Below are 22,261 nucleotides of genomic sequence, written 5' to 3' on the forward strand. Positions count from 1 at the left end.
CAGCATTTGAATGAGTATGGCATCAAGAGCCTGAGTGAAATTGGAATGAATGGGAACTGGTGAACAACTTTCCATTGATTTGTGTTGTAATTAGCACAATGGAAGGTAGTTGTTTGTTGGAGACACTTCATTTTAGCCCTGGAACATTACTTGAGGAGTTTCTCTGGCTATGCCGAATCACCTTTAGCTGCTTCACGAATTGCCTTTCCTTCATCATAAGATTAGTCATGGCAATATTTTGTTGATGATTACACAGTATTCAGTGCTGTTCTAATATAAAACAGCCAGTGTCCATATGCAACATGAAGTGGATGACGCTCAGGCTTGGGCTGATAATTGGCATAGTCTCCAACATCAGATAATCTGTCGATCCACCAATGATATTTAGTAGCATTACCAGTGCTGATGTATCAACATTTGGGGATTGCCATTGAGCAGAAACTAAACTGAACATAAATGTTGTGCCTACAGATTGGGAATTTATAGTGGATAACACCCTTTGATTCACCAACGCCTGTCCACAAGTTAGTAGTGTGATAGAATATTCTCCACTTAATAATATAAATAAGAATAGGGTTAATCATTCTAAAGTTTAAGGTTACTTCAAAAATTTTGACATACTTACAACTTGAACTGAAAGCTAAAACTGTAACTGAATATGAATACTTAGGTAATGTATTTCTAGTCATGATTATCAGTTTTTCACTGATTGATAAATATTACTGAATGTCTAGTTCTTATATATAACTGTAAATAGTGGGAAATGGCTATCATCCTCTTAGCACTATTACAGTGACCATAACAATATTCTGTGGGTGGCCAGAGTTAGATATGATGGGCCCAATTAAAACTAAAATCAGAACTAACTGTATTTAACTCTTCCAAAGATCCCCATCCCTGGACAGACCCATGTTCTTCACCTAATTAACATGATATTGTATCAGCCCAAAGCTGGCCAACAGCACTCAAATTCCAACCATGTCCAGCTGTCTCAATTTAAAAGAGGCCTTGCTCTCAATATGGACCAGGCTTTCTGCAGAGGATGAATGGGAAATATGCTGGGAGATACTGATAATTTTAAAAATATTCCTATGATGTTCTAGCATCACAAAAACAGAGGTCGCTATAGAAACTGACCAGATCTGGTGACATCTGTGAGGAGAAAGTGGAGTTATCATTTTGGGTCCAGTGACCCTTTCCAAAGAAGAATATCAGTTTTTATTTCAGACTTCCAGCATTCATAGTTTTTTTTTGTTTTTTTTAATGATCTAGAGTTATGCTTAGTTAACGTGATATAAATGTAGACGTCAGCCTAATAATACCCGACAAGTCTAATATGCAAAGCTAATTCTGCAATGAATTCAAAGTTTGTATCTCAATCTTTTCTCTTGCATCCAAATCCATTTAAAACATACAATTCCAACCAGACCGAGTTGACCAATCTCACAATTTGACCTTTGTCATACGAGGAACATTAGAATCCTTTCTGTTGCTCATCTAGCTCATTTGATCTTTAAAGTTTGGTTGAGAGTGGGTTTTTATTTCCAGTGGATGACTTCTTAATTGTGTAATTGTAATCTTTTCACAAAATGAGCAGCGATGTTTAATTTCAAGAGTTAGCATTACATAAATCACTTCTGGGCAAAAATAAAACAACCTTTCAGTTATTCGCACATGATTGATTGCCATTGTCAATTTGAAAGCCAGGGGTCAGGTTACCTTACCGGGTCAACATTTTAGCTTGACTTAAAAAGTGACGTGCTTATTAGTATTTTGCTGAAAGTGACAGTGGTAAAGGAGTTGTAAATTTTAGTGTATGGTCTTGAAAATTAAAAAGAGTAAAGAAAATTCGATAAGTTCTACGTCATTGAAGACAGATGACTCATCTTTTACCTTAACTCTTAGTTCTTCAGGATCTTTGTCCAGTCACTAAATATAGCGCAACTAATAGCTTGTCATTGCATTTATATGACTAACAGATAAGTCAGTTTCAGCATTGATAGATGTTTTATATTAAATGTATTGATTTTCATTAAATATCCCTGCCTTACCAGTGTGTGCACTTAAGCTTGGGAAAGCTATGAAAAGAGAAAATGTCTTTGGTTTAAATTAAGTGAAAACATGTAGGGATACTGAAAAAAAAATGTTGCATGTATATATTTTTGAAGTTCACAGATTCTCCAAGTGAATACAATATAATAAAATAAGCAAATCATGTATTACCTTCAAGTAATCCATAAGGTGTTTGTGGGATAAATGTGAGGCTTATTTTGACATTGAATTGTTTATTTTAATCTGCAGTTTTACCACAACAGTCTGACTTTTAAGGGGAGGGAATGGTGTAGTGCTAATGTCACTAAGTTAGTAATCTGCAGCCTTAGACTAATGTTATGGTGGCATATCCCACCATGACAAAAAGTGGAATTTCAATTTAATAAAATTTGCATTCAAGACTAGTCTAACAGTGAAATGTAACTATTGATGATTGTCATAAAAACCTTCTTGTTCACTAACTCCTTTAGGGATGAAAATTTGCTGTCTTTACCAGGTCTAGCCACAGCAGAGTGAACATCTCTTAACTGTCTTGTGAAATGGCCTAGAGAGACAGTCGGTTCATGGGCAATTAGGGATTGACAACAAATGCCCGTATCAATGCTATAATCCCATGCAAGAATAAAAATATTGTTTTCAAATTAATTTTGGTCTGTCTGTATCACTTAAATTTTTATCCCTCTCTTTCTGCTTTCAGTCTTAAATCTTTTCCATCTTGTTATTACTTCATAATTTTAAAATGTATGTTTTTAATTCCGCATCTTAATCTATAGGAGCCTGCAAGTTTTGATAGTTTACTCCATCCTCTTTCTAATTCAAATACTTTCCACACACAATTATCAAAACAGTCTTCAGTGATTTATTGCAATATGACTGAGTTGTACTTTCATACCTTTAACATTCAAAATTTAGTCTCTCACAATTGTGAGATAGACTATTTCACCTTATTATTGTAGATAGGCTGGAACTTGGCTGACACCTATTGGCAGGAGAAAGTGAGGTCTGCAGATGCTGGAGATCAAAGTTGAAACTTTATTGCTGGAACAGCACAGCAGGTCAGGCAGCATCCAGGGAACAGGAGATTCGACGTTTCGGGCACAGGCCCTTCTTCAGGAATGAGAAGGGCCTGTGCCCGAAACGTCGAATCTCCTGTTCCCTGGATGCTGCCTGACCTGCTGTGCTGTTCCAGCAATAAAGTTTCAAAACTGACACCTATTGGCACCATCTTATTTGTCTTTGAACTAAATATTTGTATTGTTTAAAACCAAAGTTTTAACTTAATTTTGCTTTGATATCATTCACTTCATGAATTCAAAGGTTATTTATTCTGATGCCTTCCTTCTGATCCCTATGTTTCAATGTTTTATATATGAACTGGTGGAAATGCTCAAAGACCACAAAATGAATCAATCTTCATTTTCAGAGTATAATGCTTGATTATTTTCTCTGGCTGGAGAGGACAAATAGTTTCTGGCTTAACAAGAATAGCTCAATCGTGAGATCTTAGAAGAACTGAGTTCAAATCAAAAGTTATCCTTTTGTTGAAGGCATTAATGTCCTTATAGAAGTATTATCATGGTTATTGGAGGCTAATCATTGATGCGTGACCTTCCCAAGACTCTGCTCGTAATGCAACCATTTCATTGGTTCAGTCATAAAGTCAAAAATGGAGTTGTTTGCTAATGTCTCCATGAGCCCTAGCTTCATTCACAACTTTTCTAATAATGATTTACCCCATGCCACCTACATCAATTGGCACATAACACTGCACCACACCTAACAAGGAAAAATCCCAGTCATTGTACCCTGATATTCCAGAGTATAATATATCCTGAGTCCACAACCATCAAGACCTTGGAAATCACTATAGATCAAAAACTTAACTTGAAGGGCAGAATTGTTTGTGTTGTTAGCCATAACTATCAAGGTTGCAAGTTAACAAAAGTAAGTACTTTTAAATGTGGCTCACATAATGGGATGAAAACAGCAATATCTTGTTATTAATAGTAATTAATAAATTGGAAGGTCAATACATACAGAAAAGAGAAGGAAACATAGGTCTACATGTGGAGAACAGCTCAACGTAAGGACCCAGTTTTAATGTAGTATAAGTTTGTAAAGATGAAAGGCTTTCAGGTAATTTTGGCTGTGAATTTCTTTTCCAAATAAGCAAATTGAATTTTTAAATAAACACAGTAAATAACTGGAAAGTCTCATTCACTGTAAACATTTCACTCCTGCTAATACTTTTTGTAGAATCACTTAAGATGGAAGGAAGTGATTTCAAATCTCACATGACCAAGGAGCTTTGGGTATAGACTAACAGAATTAGAGATGTGCGTATGTGCTCCCGTACTTCTGACTATAACATACTATATCATTTATACATAAGTGGTAAATAATACTCCTAGCTTATTAAAGTATGGACTGCTGCTGTTCTACCTCTGACGATTAACACCCCATACCCTCCCATCTGTTCCAAATTCTCTTCACACAAGACCTAATCGAGCGGTCTTCACTGGTGACCTGTCTGGACATGACAAGCAGGTGTCAACAGCTCATCTGCCCATTGAATGATGCCCAATTCAAGTTCAAGGAACTTAATTCCAAGCTAGTGCCTGACTTGCTGAGGAGTTAGGATAGGAGAAATTGAAGTGGAGCACTGGTGAAGGAAAAAGCAGGTCAACACTAAAGGATGCTGCACTGACCAATATAGTTCACTGAAACAATAGCATAGCAGTAAGGAAAGCTAACTGATCTGTTTTAACTTTAAATCATATTAGATTTTTTATGCTAGAGGATAATGCCCACCATGTTAACATATATATTCATCACTGATGAAGCTGAAAATGTGTTGCTGGAAAAGCGCAGCAGGTCAGACAGCATCCAAGGAACAGGAAAATCGACGTTTCGGGCATAAGCCCTTCTCCTGTTCCTTGGAGCTGCCTGACCTGCTGCGCTTTTCCAGCAATACATTTTCAGCTCTGATCTCCAGCATCTGCAGCCCTCACTTTCTGTCTATATATATTCATCTCACAAGTTTTAAAATATGTTTATTGCTCAATAGAGCTGTCATTGTTCAAACAGTAACCATCCTAGTAAATCATTGAATACTCTCCATTTTCATAACTAATTTTCTGTTCTCTGAGATTATCTTGAAGCAGCCACATGTTCTTTAGTGACATTATGCAATTCTTTATTGCATTTATGCCATTTAAATCCTTTTTAATTGTTGTTGTAGGTATCCGATTTGGTGATAATCCTGAATCAGAAGCGTGCAGTTGATGCTTTTGCAAAAGGGGGAAATCTCACATTAGGTGGAAATTTTACAGTCGCAATTGGGCCCATTGGCAGGTCAGTGGTTACATATTTATTTAGTATTAACAAGTAAGGTTTATATTCTTTCATCTTAATATTAACTTTAATGTAAACTTTTTCAAATAGTATTCTGCCCCTTGGATTTTTTCATATATAGTTTTGTTAATCTTGTGTTTATTTTACTGAACCTCTGAAAAACAACAAACTCATTTCTGTCAGATAATAGACTTAAATGGAAAGGAAAGTATGAAGTGACTACATTTGTTCAAATGTCAGTGTCCCATTTGTAAATATAAAAGAAAGCAACCTTGGTGCTCCCCGCCTCTGCCACCAACACTCTTTCTGCTTTATGTCCAACCTCCTGTCCTCTCTAAAGTCTTTGAACAAAAACATCTTTCACTAAAATCTAATTTTGAATTACTCCAATCAAGTTTATAGTACTGAAACATATGCTTATTAACATCAGATGACCATGAACATGGTAAACTATTCCTGCTCAACTTGTTTACAGCCTCTGACATGTTTGACCAGACACCAAGTTCCGCCAATATCCGCATTGTCTTTCGGCAAGCAGAAATGCACTTACCTGGCCTCATTCTTATTTGTACAGCTGTTAGCGAAGAATCATCTGAAATGGCTTATCTTTCTGCTCTTACACTGTTATCTCTGGCATCTTCCAAAGTCTCCTCTCTTTTCATCTTGGCAACTTCATCCAAAATTTTAACAAGAAGTTCCATGTGAATGCTCACAAAACTCAGCTCTGCCTCACCACCTTTCTACCCTTGCCCCACACCCAGTTCTGCTCTGGGAAAAATGTCAGGGACAAGATGGAATTGAGAAATTAAATTTGGTGACCTCCATGTCCTTGCCTTCCCTGTCATAAAGTAGACAAGCAGGAGGCTGAAGGAACACAGCAAGCCAGGTAGTATCAAGATGTGAAGAAGTCAATGTTTTGGGTGTAACCCTTCTTCAGGACTGGGGTTGTGTGTAGGGGAGCTGCAGATAAAGGGCGTGGCAGGGACAGGGGGATGAAGGAGGTGAAGACAGGTAGAAGGTCCGATTTGGTTAGTCAATGGGATGAATGAATCGGTTGGTGACAGGGAGGAGTGGACAGGAGGGGGCGGGGCTGGGAAGGGAGTCAGGGAATGGGAAGGGAGGTTATTTGAAATTGGAGAACTCCATGTTGCGTCCTCCGGGCTGTAGGCTGCCCAGACGGAAGATGAGGTGTTGTTCTTCCAATTTGCGGTTTGGTTCATTGTGGCAATGAAGGAGTTGATACTTTATTGCTGGAACAGCACAGCAGGTCAGGCAGCATCCAGGGAACAGGAGATTCGACGTTTCGGGCACAGGCCCTTCTTCAGGAATTCCTGAAGAAGGGCCTGTGCCCGAAACGTCGAATCTCCTGTTCCCTGGATGCTGCCTGACCTGCTGTGCTGTTCCAGCAATAAAGTTTCAACTTTGATCTCCAGCATCTGCAGACCTCACTTTCTCCGCAATGAAGGAGGCCAAGGATGGTCATGTCGGAAAGAGAGTGGGAAGGGGAATTAAAATGGACGGTGATTAGGAGGCCTGCTTGGCCCCTGGAGGCCCAGCTGAGATGCTTGGCAAACCGTTCCCTAAGTTTACATTTGGTCTCCCCGATGTAGAGAAGACCACATCAGGAGCACCTGAAGGAGTAGACTAGTTTGGAAGTGAGGCAGGTGAATCTCTGCCTCACCTGGAAGAACTGTTTTGAGCCATGGATGGAGGTGAGGGGGGTGGTGTACTGGCAGGTTTTGCATCTTTACTGGTTGCAGGAGAAGGTACCTGGGGATTCGGGGGTGCTGGTGGGGAGAGTGGCATTAACCACTGTTGAAGAACTGTCGAAGAGAACGGTCCTTGCGGAAGGCAGATAGTAATGGGGAGGGGAAGATGTTCTTGGTGGTCAGGTCTAGCTGGAGTTGTGAACCAAACCGCAAATTGGAGGAACAACACTTCATCTTCTGCCTGTGCAGCCTACAGCCCGGAGGACTCAACATTGAGTTCTCCAATTTCAAATCTCCCTTCCCAGCCCCTCCCCCTACCTTCCACTCGTCCCTGCCACCAACTGGATTCATTCCTACCATTGACCAACCAGATCATACCATCTACCTGTCTTCACTTATCCCCACTTCACCATCCTGCCCCCGCTATCCCCTTTATCTGCAGCTCTCCCAACACCCAATCCCAGTCCTGAAGAAGGGTTACACCCAAAACATTGACTTCTCCACCTCCTGATTCTGCCTGGCTTGCTGTGTTCTTCCAGCCTCCTGTCTGTCTACTTTGGATTCCAACATCTGCAGTGTTTTTGTCTCTTCCTTGCCTTAAAGACCACATGAGATATAGATTTCTTTGTCTAAGTATTTATTCATGCATACACGGGAGGTGTACACATCAAGGATGGTGCACAACTCTCTGAAAACAATGGTAATACTCTTTTTACAATTAACAGGTTTCCAATAAAAAGTTATACACTCACACACTTATCTCTAGCTAACAGTGTTCATTCTATTTTACATTCCAAATTAGTATACAAGACTATACTATCCAATCATATTCAAATTTGTACACATGATTGTAATACTTAATGAAATTATTAAAAGTTTATGTGCTTATATTATCCAATAAAATAAATACATCTTCACATCTACTGACTGTAAATCCTCACTTTATGATTGTCAAAGCTCTTTATTGTCTCTTACCCCCTTTCCGTGTAAAGTGCTGCCATTAATCATACCTTCCCCTCTTCTCCCATCCTTTCAGCATTCCAAAATGGCCATTCCTTCCAACCTCCTTGTTCATTCCTCATTGACATCCCTCCTGATACCTCAGTGCCTTCCCATTTTAACGATGCAACACCTATCCTTTCACTTCCTCCCTTCTCACCATCCAGCACCCCAGATACACCTCCCAGGTGAGATGAAACTACAATTGACTTGTTTAAATTTAGTTTATCATATTCATTGCACACATTACACTCTACCGCTCATTGGTGCAACTAAGCACGGATTTGGAACCTGACCATTTCGTGGAATACTTCTGTTTTGACCCATCGATGTCTAAATGAGCATCTCTCCAAGTGAGGTTCTCTTTCCTTCTCCTTTTAACCCTGCAAATTTCTCCTTTCCAAATGGCAATCTAATTCTCTTCTCAATACCTTGGTTGAACCTGCCTCCATCATAATCTCAGGCAATGCATTTCAGAGCCCATGTGAAAACTTTTTCCTCATATGATCTCTGCTGCTTTTTTACGAGCCACTTTAAATCTGTGCCCTCTGATTCTCTATCCTTTCACAAGTGGGAAAGTTTTCTCACTGATTGGTCTGTCCAGAGATTCAAAATGTTCCCATCAATAGTAAATGCAAAGAATAGCAGTCTGAGATTAGAGGAGCAGTGAGCAGTTGGTTATGCAAGAAATATGATTAACCGATTGGAGAGGGTTTTCATCATATTCTTGAGTTAATATATGTAACCATTATAGATTCCTATCTCTTAGTCTAAACTGTTTCCTGACTTGAAAGAGCATTCAAAAACATACCCTGCCTGTTATGATGTCCCTCCTTCATTTTGTCTTTTGCTCTTTCATTCTCCCACCACTCGTATGTTCCTTTTTATCAGGACCACTTTCAGTTGCTGGTCCATTGAGTATGCTCATTTGCTTTTCCTTCCACTCCTTTGATGCATTGTTTTGTCCCCCAACACTTTTGATCGTTGATCCTGTTTTCAATATGTTCTTGGTCAGCAAATTGTTCACATTAAGAATTTCATGCGTAGCCTTTTAAGTTGCCTAATGGGTTACTTACATACCAAAAACAAGTCATGTCCTTAGGTAAATCAGTTATTCCCATTGGATAATTACAAATGTGTAAAAGGAGATCTGCTTCAATGTCTGAATCATGTTTCATACATTTGTATTCCACTTTTAATCTGTTTTAAACTTTAAAGGGCATGATCAGAATTAGCTTTCTTTCTCATTTTTTTCAATTGTTCAGTTACATCTTAAGCATTCATGTAGAATTGTACAGTGCTTGGAAAGTTAAACTTTTATCAATTAGATTAATTTCAACAGTAGAAATGAAACTGGAAAGATAAATAATACATATGCTACATAGTCTTAAAATAATTGTTTTATCTGATTTTTTACTGCCTGAGCATCACTGGGATGCTGGACAAAAACAAATATCCAGTGGGTAAGATCACCTCATAGAACCCCCTCTGTTTTTCACACTCTTCCCAGATAAAGCTTAATGTCCACTGGATAAAGGCACATGTCTTAGTTTAAACAATTAAACACCTTAATCTTGGATATATTTACTTTTCATTATGCAGATAACGAAAAGGCGATGGTTTGCATTTTGCTAGGTACATGTTACTTTAATAATCATAATTTAATCCCTATACTCAACTGATTTTGTGGAGAATTTTTAGTTTAGATTAGATTAGATTAGATTAGATTAGATTACTTACAGTGTGGAAACAGGCCCTTCGGCCCAACAAGTCCACACCAACCCGCCGAAGCGTAACCCACCCAGACCCATTCCCCTACATTTACCCCTTCACCTAACACTACGGGCAATTCAGCATGGCCAATTCACCTAACCTGCACATTTTTGGATTATGGGAGGAAACCGGAGCACCCGGAGGAAACCCACGCAGACAAGGGGAGAATGTGCAAACTCCACACAGAGAGTGGCCTGAGGTGGGAATTGAACCCCGGTTTTTGGCGCTGTGAGGCAGCAGTGCTAACCACTGTGCCACCATGCCGCCCACAAGATTTTTAAAATCATCTCTTATGTAAAATGTGTTCAGCGAGGCATTTTTGCTAGAAGACCTGGTTTCAATGTGAAGTCTTGACTATGTCTAACTTTGAAGGAAGAAAATGTAAAGTAAAATAATAACAGTAATTCCATTGCTTCTTAACTACATGGGGCAAGTTTACATTGCATTATCTGTTTCATCATTGTTTTCACCTTTTGATTTTCCACTTCTTCCTTTCGATTAAAGCTTATTACATGCCAACTTTATGGTGATTTTGCAATTTAAAGCAACAGGTGTGAAAATCACTTCAATTAAACAACTATTGTAAAGCTGAGATTTTGAAGGAATATTGGAAAGAGGTATGAGGGAATATAGCTTTAAAGTATTTAGGAAAAACAATTATAATTTGAGATCAAGCCAATTAAAGATGCTAGCACTGAAGTTGAATGTAGAGAAAGGGATGCAAAGAATGTAGCATTCATTAAAATAAAGTGGCACATTGACAGGGTTGGAGAAAGTTCCAGAAATATGAAAGCACAAGGCTTGGAAGGACTTGAAGGTCAGAACAAGGAATTAAATTTGATGGAACAAGACAAGTAAATAGAAGTTCTTAACAACTGTGATAATGCAGGAGCAAAACTTTGCTGGATCAGTGTTTGGTGGTATTTTGGGCAGACTGTAGTTATATGAAGCGCTGATTGAGTTTTGGACAAGTTGAAAAGTAGGAATTAGGAACAAGGTAAGCTTCAGAGGAATTGAGCCAGCCAGAGACAATGAAAGGTTGTTTTGGGTGGAAGAGACTGGTTTTGCACATGTAGAAATAGGCTTTTGATAGGGGCTGAAACGTGGTTTGAATCATAACTCAATTATCAGACAGAACTTCATGATTTTGAAGTGTTAAATTTGTCTTGAGCATGTAGGTAGAAAAGAGGTTCGTGAAGTAGTTTTCTGGCAGAAACGGTATAAGATAGAGTTTGTCTTGATTATTTTGAGTTGATGAAAATTCTTGCTGATCCGTGACTTCATGTCAAATGAGGAGTTCAATAGCAATGTAGAGATAAAGGTGTAGTCACCAGTGGTGAAGTTGAAGTGGAATTGGGATTTAATTTATAGCAGTAAATCAAATTAGTGACATTATGATGGTATCTTATTATCCTTACCAACTTTGAAGTTTTTATGAAACTTTATGTTAGCATTATGACCCCTGATATAACACTTAAATATTATTAAATGGGAAAATTATATATTCGTAGTCCATAAGTCCTCATCTTTCAAAAACAGTCATTTTTTTCATTAAAAGAATAATGTGCATTTGTATAGCAATTTTTTAACTCTTTGAATAGTGCCACGGAATATTTTACATCCATCTGATAGAGTAGATGGCCTCCTAGTTTAACATTTCATTGTAGGTATTGGCAATATTGAACTGTGTGTGTAATGTGCTTGGGTTTCTGGAATGGGCCTGGAACATGTTGACTCAGATATACAACTGAACGAAGTCTAATGCCACTGTGACTAAACAAAAACCTGAAATAGTACCTATTAAAGCATTTTTCAAATTGCTTTACTGTATCATTAATACATATTTTACCAGATGTTTATTGTTTTCAGAAACTTAGAGGGAGATGTTGCTGTTAGGAGTTCAGCTGCTGTCTACACCTACTGCAAGTCACGTGGGTTGTTTGCTGGAATATCATTAGAAGGATCTTATTTGATTGAAAGAAAAGAGACCAATCGCAAGTAAGTTGTAGTTAGAGCTAAGAAGTGTTCTTTTCTTGAATTATTGTGTCAGATACGTATCACGTATCATAGAAAAATAAAATTACATTTATGTTGACACACTACGGAGTTCATAAAATGCAGGTTGTGTTTGGATTTTATCATGTGATGAGTAAGCAAGTCCAGAAGGAGATGTAAGAGAGACACCAAGTGGTGACAAAGCACATAACTGGGCTTTCACAAATCTCAACTTCGGCTGTTTAAAGAGCAATATCCACATTCCCGATATGTTAATTGCATTGATATAACTTGTGGATTTGTATAATATATCTTGTAACATCTTGTATATTTCACATATATTTTCATCTAACACTGTCTATTGTTATATGTGTATGTCTGTGTGTATGCACATAAAACATTTGATGCGGAGAGGTTGATGTACTGCAGCTATGGCTGATCAGGAAATAATCCCACTCTTTCTGCCCCTCAAATCCATACCAGAAGGATTTAGAAATTTATAATCAACCTGTTTGGCTGCAGTTTAGCACAATTTCTGTGGCTGTTAAGTTCTGAAGTGGAAAGCTTCAGGCGTAGAAGTAGGGACTATATGATTGTACTACAAAATCTCCTCGTCAGCTCTAAATCCAATCTGCGATTTGCATACTCTGTTATTGGTATGGTGGGTGGTTTCTTACCAATGGATGAGCTATCTGCAGGTTTTCATGCTACTACTGATAACTACCTCTGCAGATTCATAGAAATAAAGAAACATAGGAAATAGGAACAGGTATAGGTCATTTGGTTCTTTGAGCCTGCTCCACTTTTCAACATGATCATGGCTGATCATTCAGTTCACTACTCTGTTCCTACTTTCACACCATACATTTTGATCCCTTTGAGCTCTAAAAGCCACATTAATCTCCGTTTTGATCCAACAAAGTCACTCAATGTGTTTGGAGGTGAATCATTTTGGTCAATCACAAGCCAAACTTGGCAGTGAGTTGATGGTCATTTTTGACCTTCAGGGATGCTTTGAAGAAGCCCTTTTGCTACAGTCACAATCAACTCTGGGCAGAGTAATTGCTTTGGGAATTTATCATCAGGTAACATTCTCCATGACCTGCCCAGCACAGCTGGTTCTGAGTGATTAGTCCTTCACAGATGGACAAGCTGTTGGACTATCTTTCTTGGCAAGGGATTTGAGCATCATGCAAAGGCACCGCTTTTGCTATTTCTGTAATTGCTGTCAGGTACCTCCTGTGGGTTGTCCAAGTTTCCAAAGTTAACAGAGAAAATTAACACTTTTTATTGACTCATACATGACTTATGGGGTTTACATGTTCACAAAATGTTTCATTAATAATAATAATGAACTCATTCCACACTGCAATAATATTTGTTCTAAGAATAAATAATTTTTGATATACCACCTTCACTTAAAATGTATTAAATGGAGAGCATCTCCAAACATATTTCTGCTAGAATACAATTTATAAACCATCAACTGATTTGAAAGATCTAGTCTGGAATATGTCTTTTGCAGGCACAGCCTACACAATTGATCATGAGCCAAGGTCAAAATTATGAGAATCCTGTGCCTGCAAAAGACTTATTTAAAATTAGATCTGTAGAATCCATTCCTGGTTTACAAATCATGTTGTAAAAGAAGCATATTTGGAGATGCTCTCTATTTTAATTGAAAAACTGTATCAAAAATTATTTCTTTTTGAGTTTGTGTTTATTATGTTGACACTTCAAGGCTCAAATTGTGTTTATTTTAGAAGGAGGCAGGCACATTTTAATTGTTTAGTCATATCAAAATATTTGATATGCTAATAAACAGATTAATGTACACCAATAGAACTAGGAGTTGATTCAGCTTGCTTTTTCCTTCATGTAAGTTTAGTGGAAATCTCCAGGAGAGGCTGAGATTTTTCATTCCTTTGACAATTCTGTTGAAGACAATTGCAAATGACAAGTCTTTTGCACTGACAAGCCAATCCCTTTCATCAATGTGGATGGGAGCGTTTATAGTACCTTTTCCCTCCTTTAATTAATTGTCCATGACCATTTGCAACTAATTGTTTTAGTACTGCAGCACTTAGATCTTATTGGTTCTGAGAATACTCAGCTCTTCCTTTAAGCTTCTACTGTTAAGTGTGCATGTACTCTTGTGTTGTGGCTGCAGCAGTTTGACATCACATTTTTAGATCATCTGATGATTTTTGTGGCATGCCCTTCTGCATTGCTCATTGAAACAAGGTTGGTCCTCTGGCTTGATGGTGAATGTCAAAACAAACATACCCTGAACTATGAGGTTACAGGTTGTTGTCGAATATGGTTCTGATGCTGATTGCCTAACCTATCATGGGGTCGATTAACTCCATTGAATGAATGGCTGGTTTGCAATGCAGAGTGATACCAAAAGCATGGGTTCATATCCTATATCGTCTGAGGTAAACGTGAAGATCTTGCTTTCTACATTTTTACCTTTCACTTGAGGTGAGGTGACCTTCAGCTTAAATCCATCGCCAGTCATCTCCCTGTAATGAGGGAGCAGCCCAATGTTCCTCTGGGACTGTGTCGATTTTACTTTAAAGATACGAGTGTGTGTCCAGTTTTGAGCTGTTATATTTATCCTGAGACAATCCCAATTAGCATGGTAATAGTGTGATACAGCCTGATGGAAAAAACACTCAGTGTGAAGATGGGTTTTCATCTTTGGTATAATAGTAATGATTACTCCTATCAGTACTAACATGATTTGATGTTTCTACAATGGCATTATTGTTGAGGATGAGGCATAAAACGTTTTTACCTAGTGTTGGTTCTTTTATCTCTGGCAAGCACACTCATGTCCTCCAGGGGTCTTGAAGCTAGGCCCTCCAGCAATCAATTAACTTGATTAGTAGTAGCATTACTGAGCTGCTTTTGGGGAATGACATTGGTCTCCCACCCAGAATACATTTCACATCCATCTGACTCATTGTGTTTCCTCGAAATAAGTGGTGTTCAGCTGGAAGAAACTTTGATTCCATTGAACTTCACAGCATCAGATTAAAAGACAGTGTTGAAGACTCCCAGAATCATCTTATTCAGTTATATACCATCTCTGTCTTGCCTGCATGGTCATGCCTTTTTGAGTGCAATTTCCCAAATTTTGGGCAGAGCAGAAATGCTTCCTCCAGTATATAGGGTATTGATCTTTCCTTCAACTTTACTGCTCATGTTATAGTGTACCTAATTCAGTCTATATAACACAACCTAATGCTGTGGGTATCTTTCTTAATGTAAGAGTAAATTTATGAATTGAATTATTTTTATTTCTCTTTGTCTTGATATTATTTTTGTGTGAATGTGCCCATACTTGAAAAATAAACACTTGAAAAAAATGGGGACAGGGTAAGTTTTGTGGATTTTTTGTGGAAAAGAGCTAAGTAGAAAGTTCTTTCATGGAACTGCTGAACATGAACTGGACCAAATGACTTGCTTTGGTACTGTACATTTCTATGACTTATGCTTTCTTACTTATCTAAAATGACATGTGATGTGACAGTTAGCTCTAAATTTTTAAGAAGCTATTAATATATTGTAGCACATGCTTATAATGTACTGAGAGAGTCTTAGGTTGTCATTGTAAAATGGTTTTACTTTAATATAGTGAATAAAAGTAGAGCAAACATTGTAAAGCAGAATTACTAGTCTAAAATATCTTCATCCATCACAATTTTATTTACATAGGTTTTACTGCGAAGACATCCGAGCATGTGCAATTTTGTATGGCGATGTTGAGCCTCCAGCTGTGGCCCATGAGTTGTATGACATACTGGATACATTTAATGAGCAATACCAGAAGGAAGAACAACGTGGAAATAAGAAAAAAGTAATAAGAGCACAAGCAAGGGTTTGTGTTACATTTTCTCATGTACAAAATTGGAATGCATTTATTAGTTAGCTCATGTGAAACTGGTCTTACATTTGTATGTTAATTAATAAGTGAATGACAGACACAATAGTTTGTTACTTAAATCCAGACTTGACCTTTACTGAAGTGTTGTTCAGCAAAGTCTTTCCTGGTCAATTTGCTTCAGCTGATTCTCCACATCTTTGAAATTATATACATCGCTGTGCATCCTTGATATTTCTGAATCATGGATTGTATCAGATTTTAATTTTTTCTGAGTTTATAGTAATCTGGGGTACCATTTTTATTAATTGCTGAACATTTCCTTTATAAATTTCCATTGTCAAACCAATATTTGGATTGTTTTTGATATGTTTTCTTTAGTCCTATTGTACTTCTGTGTTTTATTTTTAATTATTAATATTATACTGTTAACATTATTACCATCCTAAGTCATGTTATCCTTCGTTGTTTCAAAGAAACAATTGTCCAGGAGGTTGACCTTGCCAGTTGACCAGATTTGAATTTTTGTGGATGAATACACTTGACAATTTTCCACTTTGTCAGCTACTAAACCAATTTCTGTTTGTTAGGGGGTTTGGGGCTAGATTCAAAGTTTAAAAATTAGAGGCAGACTTTTCATTGAAATTAATGAAGACTTCTACAGATAAGGAATTGGCAGATATTGGAATTTTCAAAATCAATGTTAGATCAACTATTCATTGTCCATTTGTATGAAAGGATATTGGTTAAGGGCAGATATATAGAGTTAGGATACAGATCAACCACAATCTTGGTGACTGAACAGGCTCACTGAGCTAATTAGCTTATCCCTGCTTCTAGCTACCATTATAAAAAGGATGATACCACAGACTATAAGCCTTCGCTATATTTGATGTGCTCAGCAATTTCTTGTTATTATGTGAGTAAATCAAATTAGCTAAAGACTGACACCTCTGAAGGGAACCTGAGAGGTAAACTGAGAGAACTCATAGACTTAAATGTTTAGGCTGAAGATGGTTGAAAATTCTTCAGCTTGCCTTTTGCCCTCATGTCCTGGGCTTCACCATCACAGGGAAAGTAAGTGTTTGTTCTGACCAACCTCATCTTTGTATTTTAATTCTGCAGGCCAAAGAATCACAAAAGTCCTCACCCAGACCACAACGTATGCAGCCATCCGTGAATGGAGGATTAAGAGGTATCTCTTATACGTATATCGTATGTTTGTAATATCTTGTCTTTCAGCTTGCCTTTCATGTCTTGGGAAGAAGAGTGTGTGATCAATCCCAATCAAGCATGTTTTTTATAAACTATGCTTTGAGTTCATAAATGAGACTGACAAACCCTCTACATTGCTGCATTGTGACAACTGCAGACCTTCAGATGAGATATTAAACTGACGACGTATCTGGCTTCACTCAGGGAATATTAATGATTTTTGTCCCAGTATTTGAAGTATTGTGTTATGATATTCTAGCAACCTGTAATTCATTCCATACCACTGAAAATTTGATGGTCTGATCTTTCACAGTGGAGTTGTTTATGGGTCATTGTTGGCAGCAAATAGATGCATTTGCTTCTGCAACACTTAAAACAAAAAAGTAATTTTGTGTTAAAGTAATTAGTTTGTTTTATAGTAAAAATAAGCAGATATTACAATAATGCTGGAACTTGCACCATAGTCAATAATGGTTGGAATAGTACTTCTCCCTATAGGACAAAACCTAATCCACATATCATTTCTTGGTGTATTAATATATTTGTGTACAGTGGTGTACCTATTATTTTCTTAAAATTTAAGGTATGATGATTGTGTTAATGTAAGTTAAGTAAATATAAATATTTGGGTAATCACCATTATTCTGTTATGTGCTAAATTGCAATACTCTGTCGCCCACAATGTATCTGCTTCCTCCCCATTAGATGTAAAGGTCTTAACTATCAGTTTTGAAGATAATTTTTTAAGTTTTACTTATAGTATCTTGAAACAATTTAATATAAAAAATTGGCATGCTTGGATATAGAACAACAAATACTTCATGTAAAGCACAGTTTGCTCTCTTTTAATACCAATAAACACAATTTGTAATTCTGCACTACTCTTAATGCAAGACTGTACCTCAATAAGCTTTGGATTGAAGAGGGCAAAATTCCTAAAAATGTTCCCCCTTCAACTATTTGTCCAACTTTATTTTTACATAAGTTATTGCTGAATCTGCTTCCAGTATACTTTCTACATATCAGGTCATATCAACTTGTTGGGCTTATAAAAAAAAACCCACCTCTCTGCATCTTCTACCAATCTCCTTATATCTGTGTTTTCTTGTTACTCATCCTGCTGCTGTTGAAAATTGTTTTTTTTTCCCCCATAAAACCCTCCATGGCTTTGAATACATATATTGAGTCTCCTCTCTCAGTCTCTCTGTTCTTGGGCAATTAACCCCAATTTCTGTATTTTGTTTGGTGACTATGGGAGCAAGCTAATGTTTTCCTTATTGGCCAATTAAAGGAAGCCACAGTACCACAGTTGTAATTTGTTACCATTTACAGCATTGCTATGAATGTAAATCACTTGTCAGTAAAGTATGATAACACGAATGGAACGGAGGAGCTGTGATAGATCACTATAGCCGTGGATGTCATTGGAATGAGAGGTCAAGGTTGCATCATGTGCTTGAATGCTGAGTTTGGGGTTACTGTCCAGTACATCTGCCCTACCCTCTGTCACGGGATGTGGCGCTAGATTGATGTTTCTGCTGAAGATGGTTCTGGATGAACTGTGGTCAAGTAGAGTGACAGTGTCAGGGCCTGCAGAACAGCCTCTGTGGCTGTGGGATGGTGAGGCCCAAGACATGGATTAGGCACTGGACCTCTGCCCGGACACAGAGCATGCACCATCTCATTAACTCTGGGAAGCTCTGAATGAAAGTCAATGACTTAACTTTAAAAAGTAAAATAAAATAAAGAACTGCAGATGCTGGAGATCTGAAACAAAAACACAAATTGCTGGTAATTGCCAGCAATTTTTGGTTTTGTTTCATAACTTAAAAAGGCTTCTGGACAGCAACTGGCTGCAGTCTGGGTGAAGAAATGGCAGGCTCATGAAATGACAAGCCATCAATAATGAAGAAATGAGAAACTTGGTGTCTGAGGAGTGGAGGGGTCATATGGAAATGTTAATTTGGGCCAAAACTTAAAGCCGTCAGCGTCTTCCCTATATGGTTTTCTCTCTCTTGCTTGCTCTTTCAATACTCACTGTGCCAAAAAAGCCTCCCATATATCTCTTTTTAAAAGAAAATGCCCGCAGTAGCTTAGAGGTCATGCTAAGCTATTCTCTGTAACCAAATAGCTGACAAGCAGACAGTCAGCAAATGGGTCCCAACCACTACTTTGAGCAAATTGGGTATCAGTAAAGTCCTGAGATTTTGGATTTTTCTTACAAGTTCACAAGTGAGGTTGAATTTGGCTGAGAAATCACAACTCTTACAATCAGTTGCAGAGCATTGGTATATCTGTTGAGACTGGTTTATTTGTGGAGCCTGTACAGATGGATTTTGTTGAGATACTAACACCAACCAAACAATATGCTCCACCATATGGGTTCAAATATTATTGTAGTTATAACTTGTAATATAGTGAATCCTGATTGGCTGATTTTCTTCTATGATTTAAAGCAGAGCAGAATCCCAGGACACAATCTTCCGCTTTGTTTAGTGGTGAGTTTGTTGGCAGGAAGGGTATTTAATTAGGCAAGTGGTGGCATACCTGACATTGGCATCTTCTCTCTTCTGTGAGAATTTAGTTCAAGGTGGGAAGGGTTTCTTACTCTGCTGCCTATTTAGGCCCTTAAATGGCTAACTATTGACTACTTAATGTCTCATGCCACTGGGATTAATGTAGCTTCAGACAGGCCTGTTTATCATGTGGCATGTAGAGCAGCTGAAACATGTGCAAGCTTACCACCTTAGGCAGTTGGTCAGAGAAACAGTATCTGATTGAGGGACTAGACATTAGGAAGTTGGGCGAAACCTGCTGAGAGCGAGTGCCTGCCACTCCTACCAATCTCCTGTCTCAACTACTTTTGACCCCCATTGTGTAAACTCCCCCATTCACATTACTGATCTGTGACCACTGTTACTCTGAAATCTTGTGACTTGGTGATTCCAGTGGAAAGCCAATCAAGTTGTCTTGTCCTTGATCTGCTCGATATGAGAGTGGGCAACATTCTAGAAAATTTGTTTTAATACTGAAGATGCGACTAACCTTGTATAGCGTGTGGAATATGACATATGTGATAGCTTGTTTCCTTCTGGGGAAGAAGTACAAAATATTAACGTCAACTTGTATTTATTTGTTTATTTAACATGAAATATGCCCCAAGGCACTACACAAAAAAAAATCAAACATCAGAAAGTGATATGACTGAACAAGTGACAAGCTAGGATACTTATAGAGGTGGAGTGTTTGGACAGCCAGTGAGCACTAGCGGTGTTTGAATGGAACTTAGTAAAAGAATCGATATAGGCAATGATTTTGGATAAATCAATATCTTTGGAGGACAGATGACAAATACTCAACCGGAAGAGGTTGGGATAGTTTGCTCTGAAGATGAAGACGACATGGGTAAGAGTTTTTACTCATGATTTGCTAAGAACGAAGTGATGTTATGAAGTGGAAGGGGCTTATGTATTGGAGAGGATATGGGATCCAAAATTCAGCTGTGCATCACATAAGATGCGGAAATTACAACCAGTATGGTTCAACTTTGGATAATTGCCAGGAGGGAAAATACTATTAATGCTATATGAAAGAATGTTGAGGTGCAGCTGAAAGGAATAGCGTTAGTCGTCTGTATCTAAATGGAGGAAGTTGAACCCCATCCGGAATATCAGATGCAGCCTGAAATGGTAGTTAGAGAAATGATGGATCAGAGAGATATTAGTGATGATAGTCAGTGGTGTACCTGGTTACACATGTGGGACCTGACCTCATCTCTTCAGATGATATTGCCAAGGGGCATCAAATAATGTGGGACTTATATTGTTGGAATCCACATTTCTGCAGTCTAATTAGATTGGATTGCACTGATTCTTAACATCTGTGATGTTTCTATTAGTTTTGAGGATCCTTCATTCTGGCTGATTGACATTGATTCAAATAGTATACCACATTGGAATATACCTGAACCTATGATATTATTTTCCTTTAACACAACATACAGCAGTGAGAAAATGTGTGTTAAACTAATGAGTGAATTGTTATCCTGTCTATTGCTGAAAATTCTATTAATAATTCAGTTTTGTTGTTTTATAAAATTATCCAGAATATTGACTTAAGCAATTTAAAACTGTTAACAGAAATGTATTAATTAAATTTACAAAAGTTGAATTATCAAATAGTTTGTAATAAATGACTTTGAACTTAAAGAACAGACTATTTGTTAATTTAAGTTAAATAGGAGTGTAACAATGAAATGGATTGTGCTAACAATTTGGTAGGACACAAAGCAGTTCTACTTTTAGTAACAATATATTAACTGTGCAGCATTTTCCATAATAATTGGTCAAAATACTTTTGGAAGCATGAGTCCCAGTCATCCCCCACCACTTACTGAAATGATCTATCAATTTAAGTTATTAAAAATCATCCTAATGCACCTCCCTCTGTCTCGTGGGTCTCTTTTATTGTCATCACGAAAATCTCTTTGCTTTTTGAGATGCTGCCTACTGGCTCTTGTATGTGTCTACATGGCACAGAACAACAGCTGACATGAATGCTAATCAGCTGCTCGTCTGCTTCCAAACCTCGATGCATGCTGCCGGTGGATAGAACTGACTGCTCATGCTTTTATCACTTTTTAATAGGTGTCACTTCTCAGAATGGAAATTTTGGAATAGCTTTTTCTTGTTCTCCCATTTTACTGGAACATTAAAGACATTTGTAGCAATGCCAGGATAACTTTAGATCAGATCAATTATTTCAACACAACAGATTATTTCGGAAACCCTTCTGCTTGGTACTGGCTAGTACTACTGTAAAATTTCTGGTAAAAGTTAATACTTGAAATGTAACTCTGTTTGTCTCTTCACAGACCTTCTGAATTTCTTGCGGTGTTTTCTGTTTTAATTGCAAATTTAATTAACATCTTTTGGAAATTGGGTAATTTTGCTAAAACACCAAACATTCCTTAATAAGATAAAGTTAAAAATCACACAACACCAGGTTATAGTCCAACAGGTTTAATTGGAAGCACTCTAGCTTTCGGTGCGTCGCACCTTCATCAGGTAGTAGAGCAACGCTCCGAAAGCTAGTGTGCTTCCAATTAAACCTGTTGGACTATAACCTGGTGTTGTGTGATTTTTAACTCTGTACACCCCAGTCCAACAATGGCATTTCCAAATCATTAATAAGATAAAGGAGTGTTGACTCCAGCAGGATTAAAGGAAATTGGAAAAAAAGAAATACTGCACACACTGAGCAAGATTAGAGTTCT

At 37.7% G+C, this 22,261-nt stretch overlaps 1 protein-coding gene across 1 annotated transcript in view; it reads left to right on the forward strand.

Moving 5' to 3' along the window:
• Positions 1-22,261, forward strand: part of sh3yl1 (SH3 and SYLF domain containing 1) — a 167,885-nt gene that overhangs the window by 85,618 nt on the left and 60,006 nt on the right. Inside the window, exons 5-8 of the mRNA XM_043678815.2 lie at positions 5,294-5,406; positions 11,757-11,885; positions 15,606-15,768; positions 16,897-16,966. Coding sequence (XP_043534750.1) covers positions 5,294-5,406; positions 11,757-11,885; positions 15,606-15,768; positions 16,897-16,966 — 475 coding nt within the window. The remainder of the gene's footprint in view (positions 1-5,293; positions 5,407-11,756; positions 11,886-15,605; positions 15,769-16,896; positions 16,967-22,261) is intronic.

This window comes from Chiloscyllium plagiosum, unplaced genomic scaffold (genome assembly GCF_037043375.1).
Source record: "Chiloscyllium plagiosum isolate Xiang-an unplaced genomic scaffold, Cpla_swu_hap1 HiC_scaffold_3, whole genome shotgun sequence".
Taxonomy (NCBI): Eukaryota; Metazoa; Chordata; class Chondrichthyes; order Orectolobiformes; family Hemiscylliidae; genus Chiloscyllium; species Chiloscyllium plagiosum.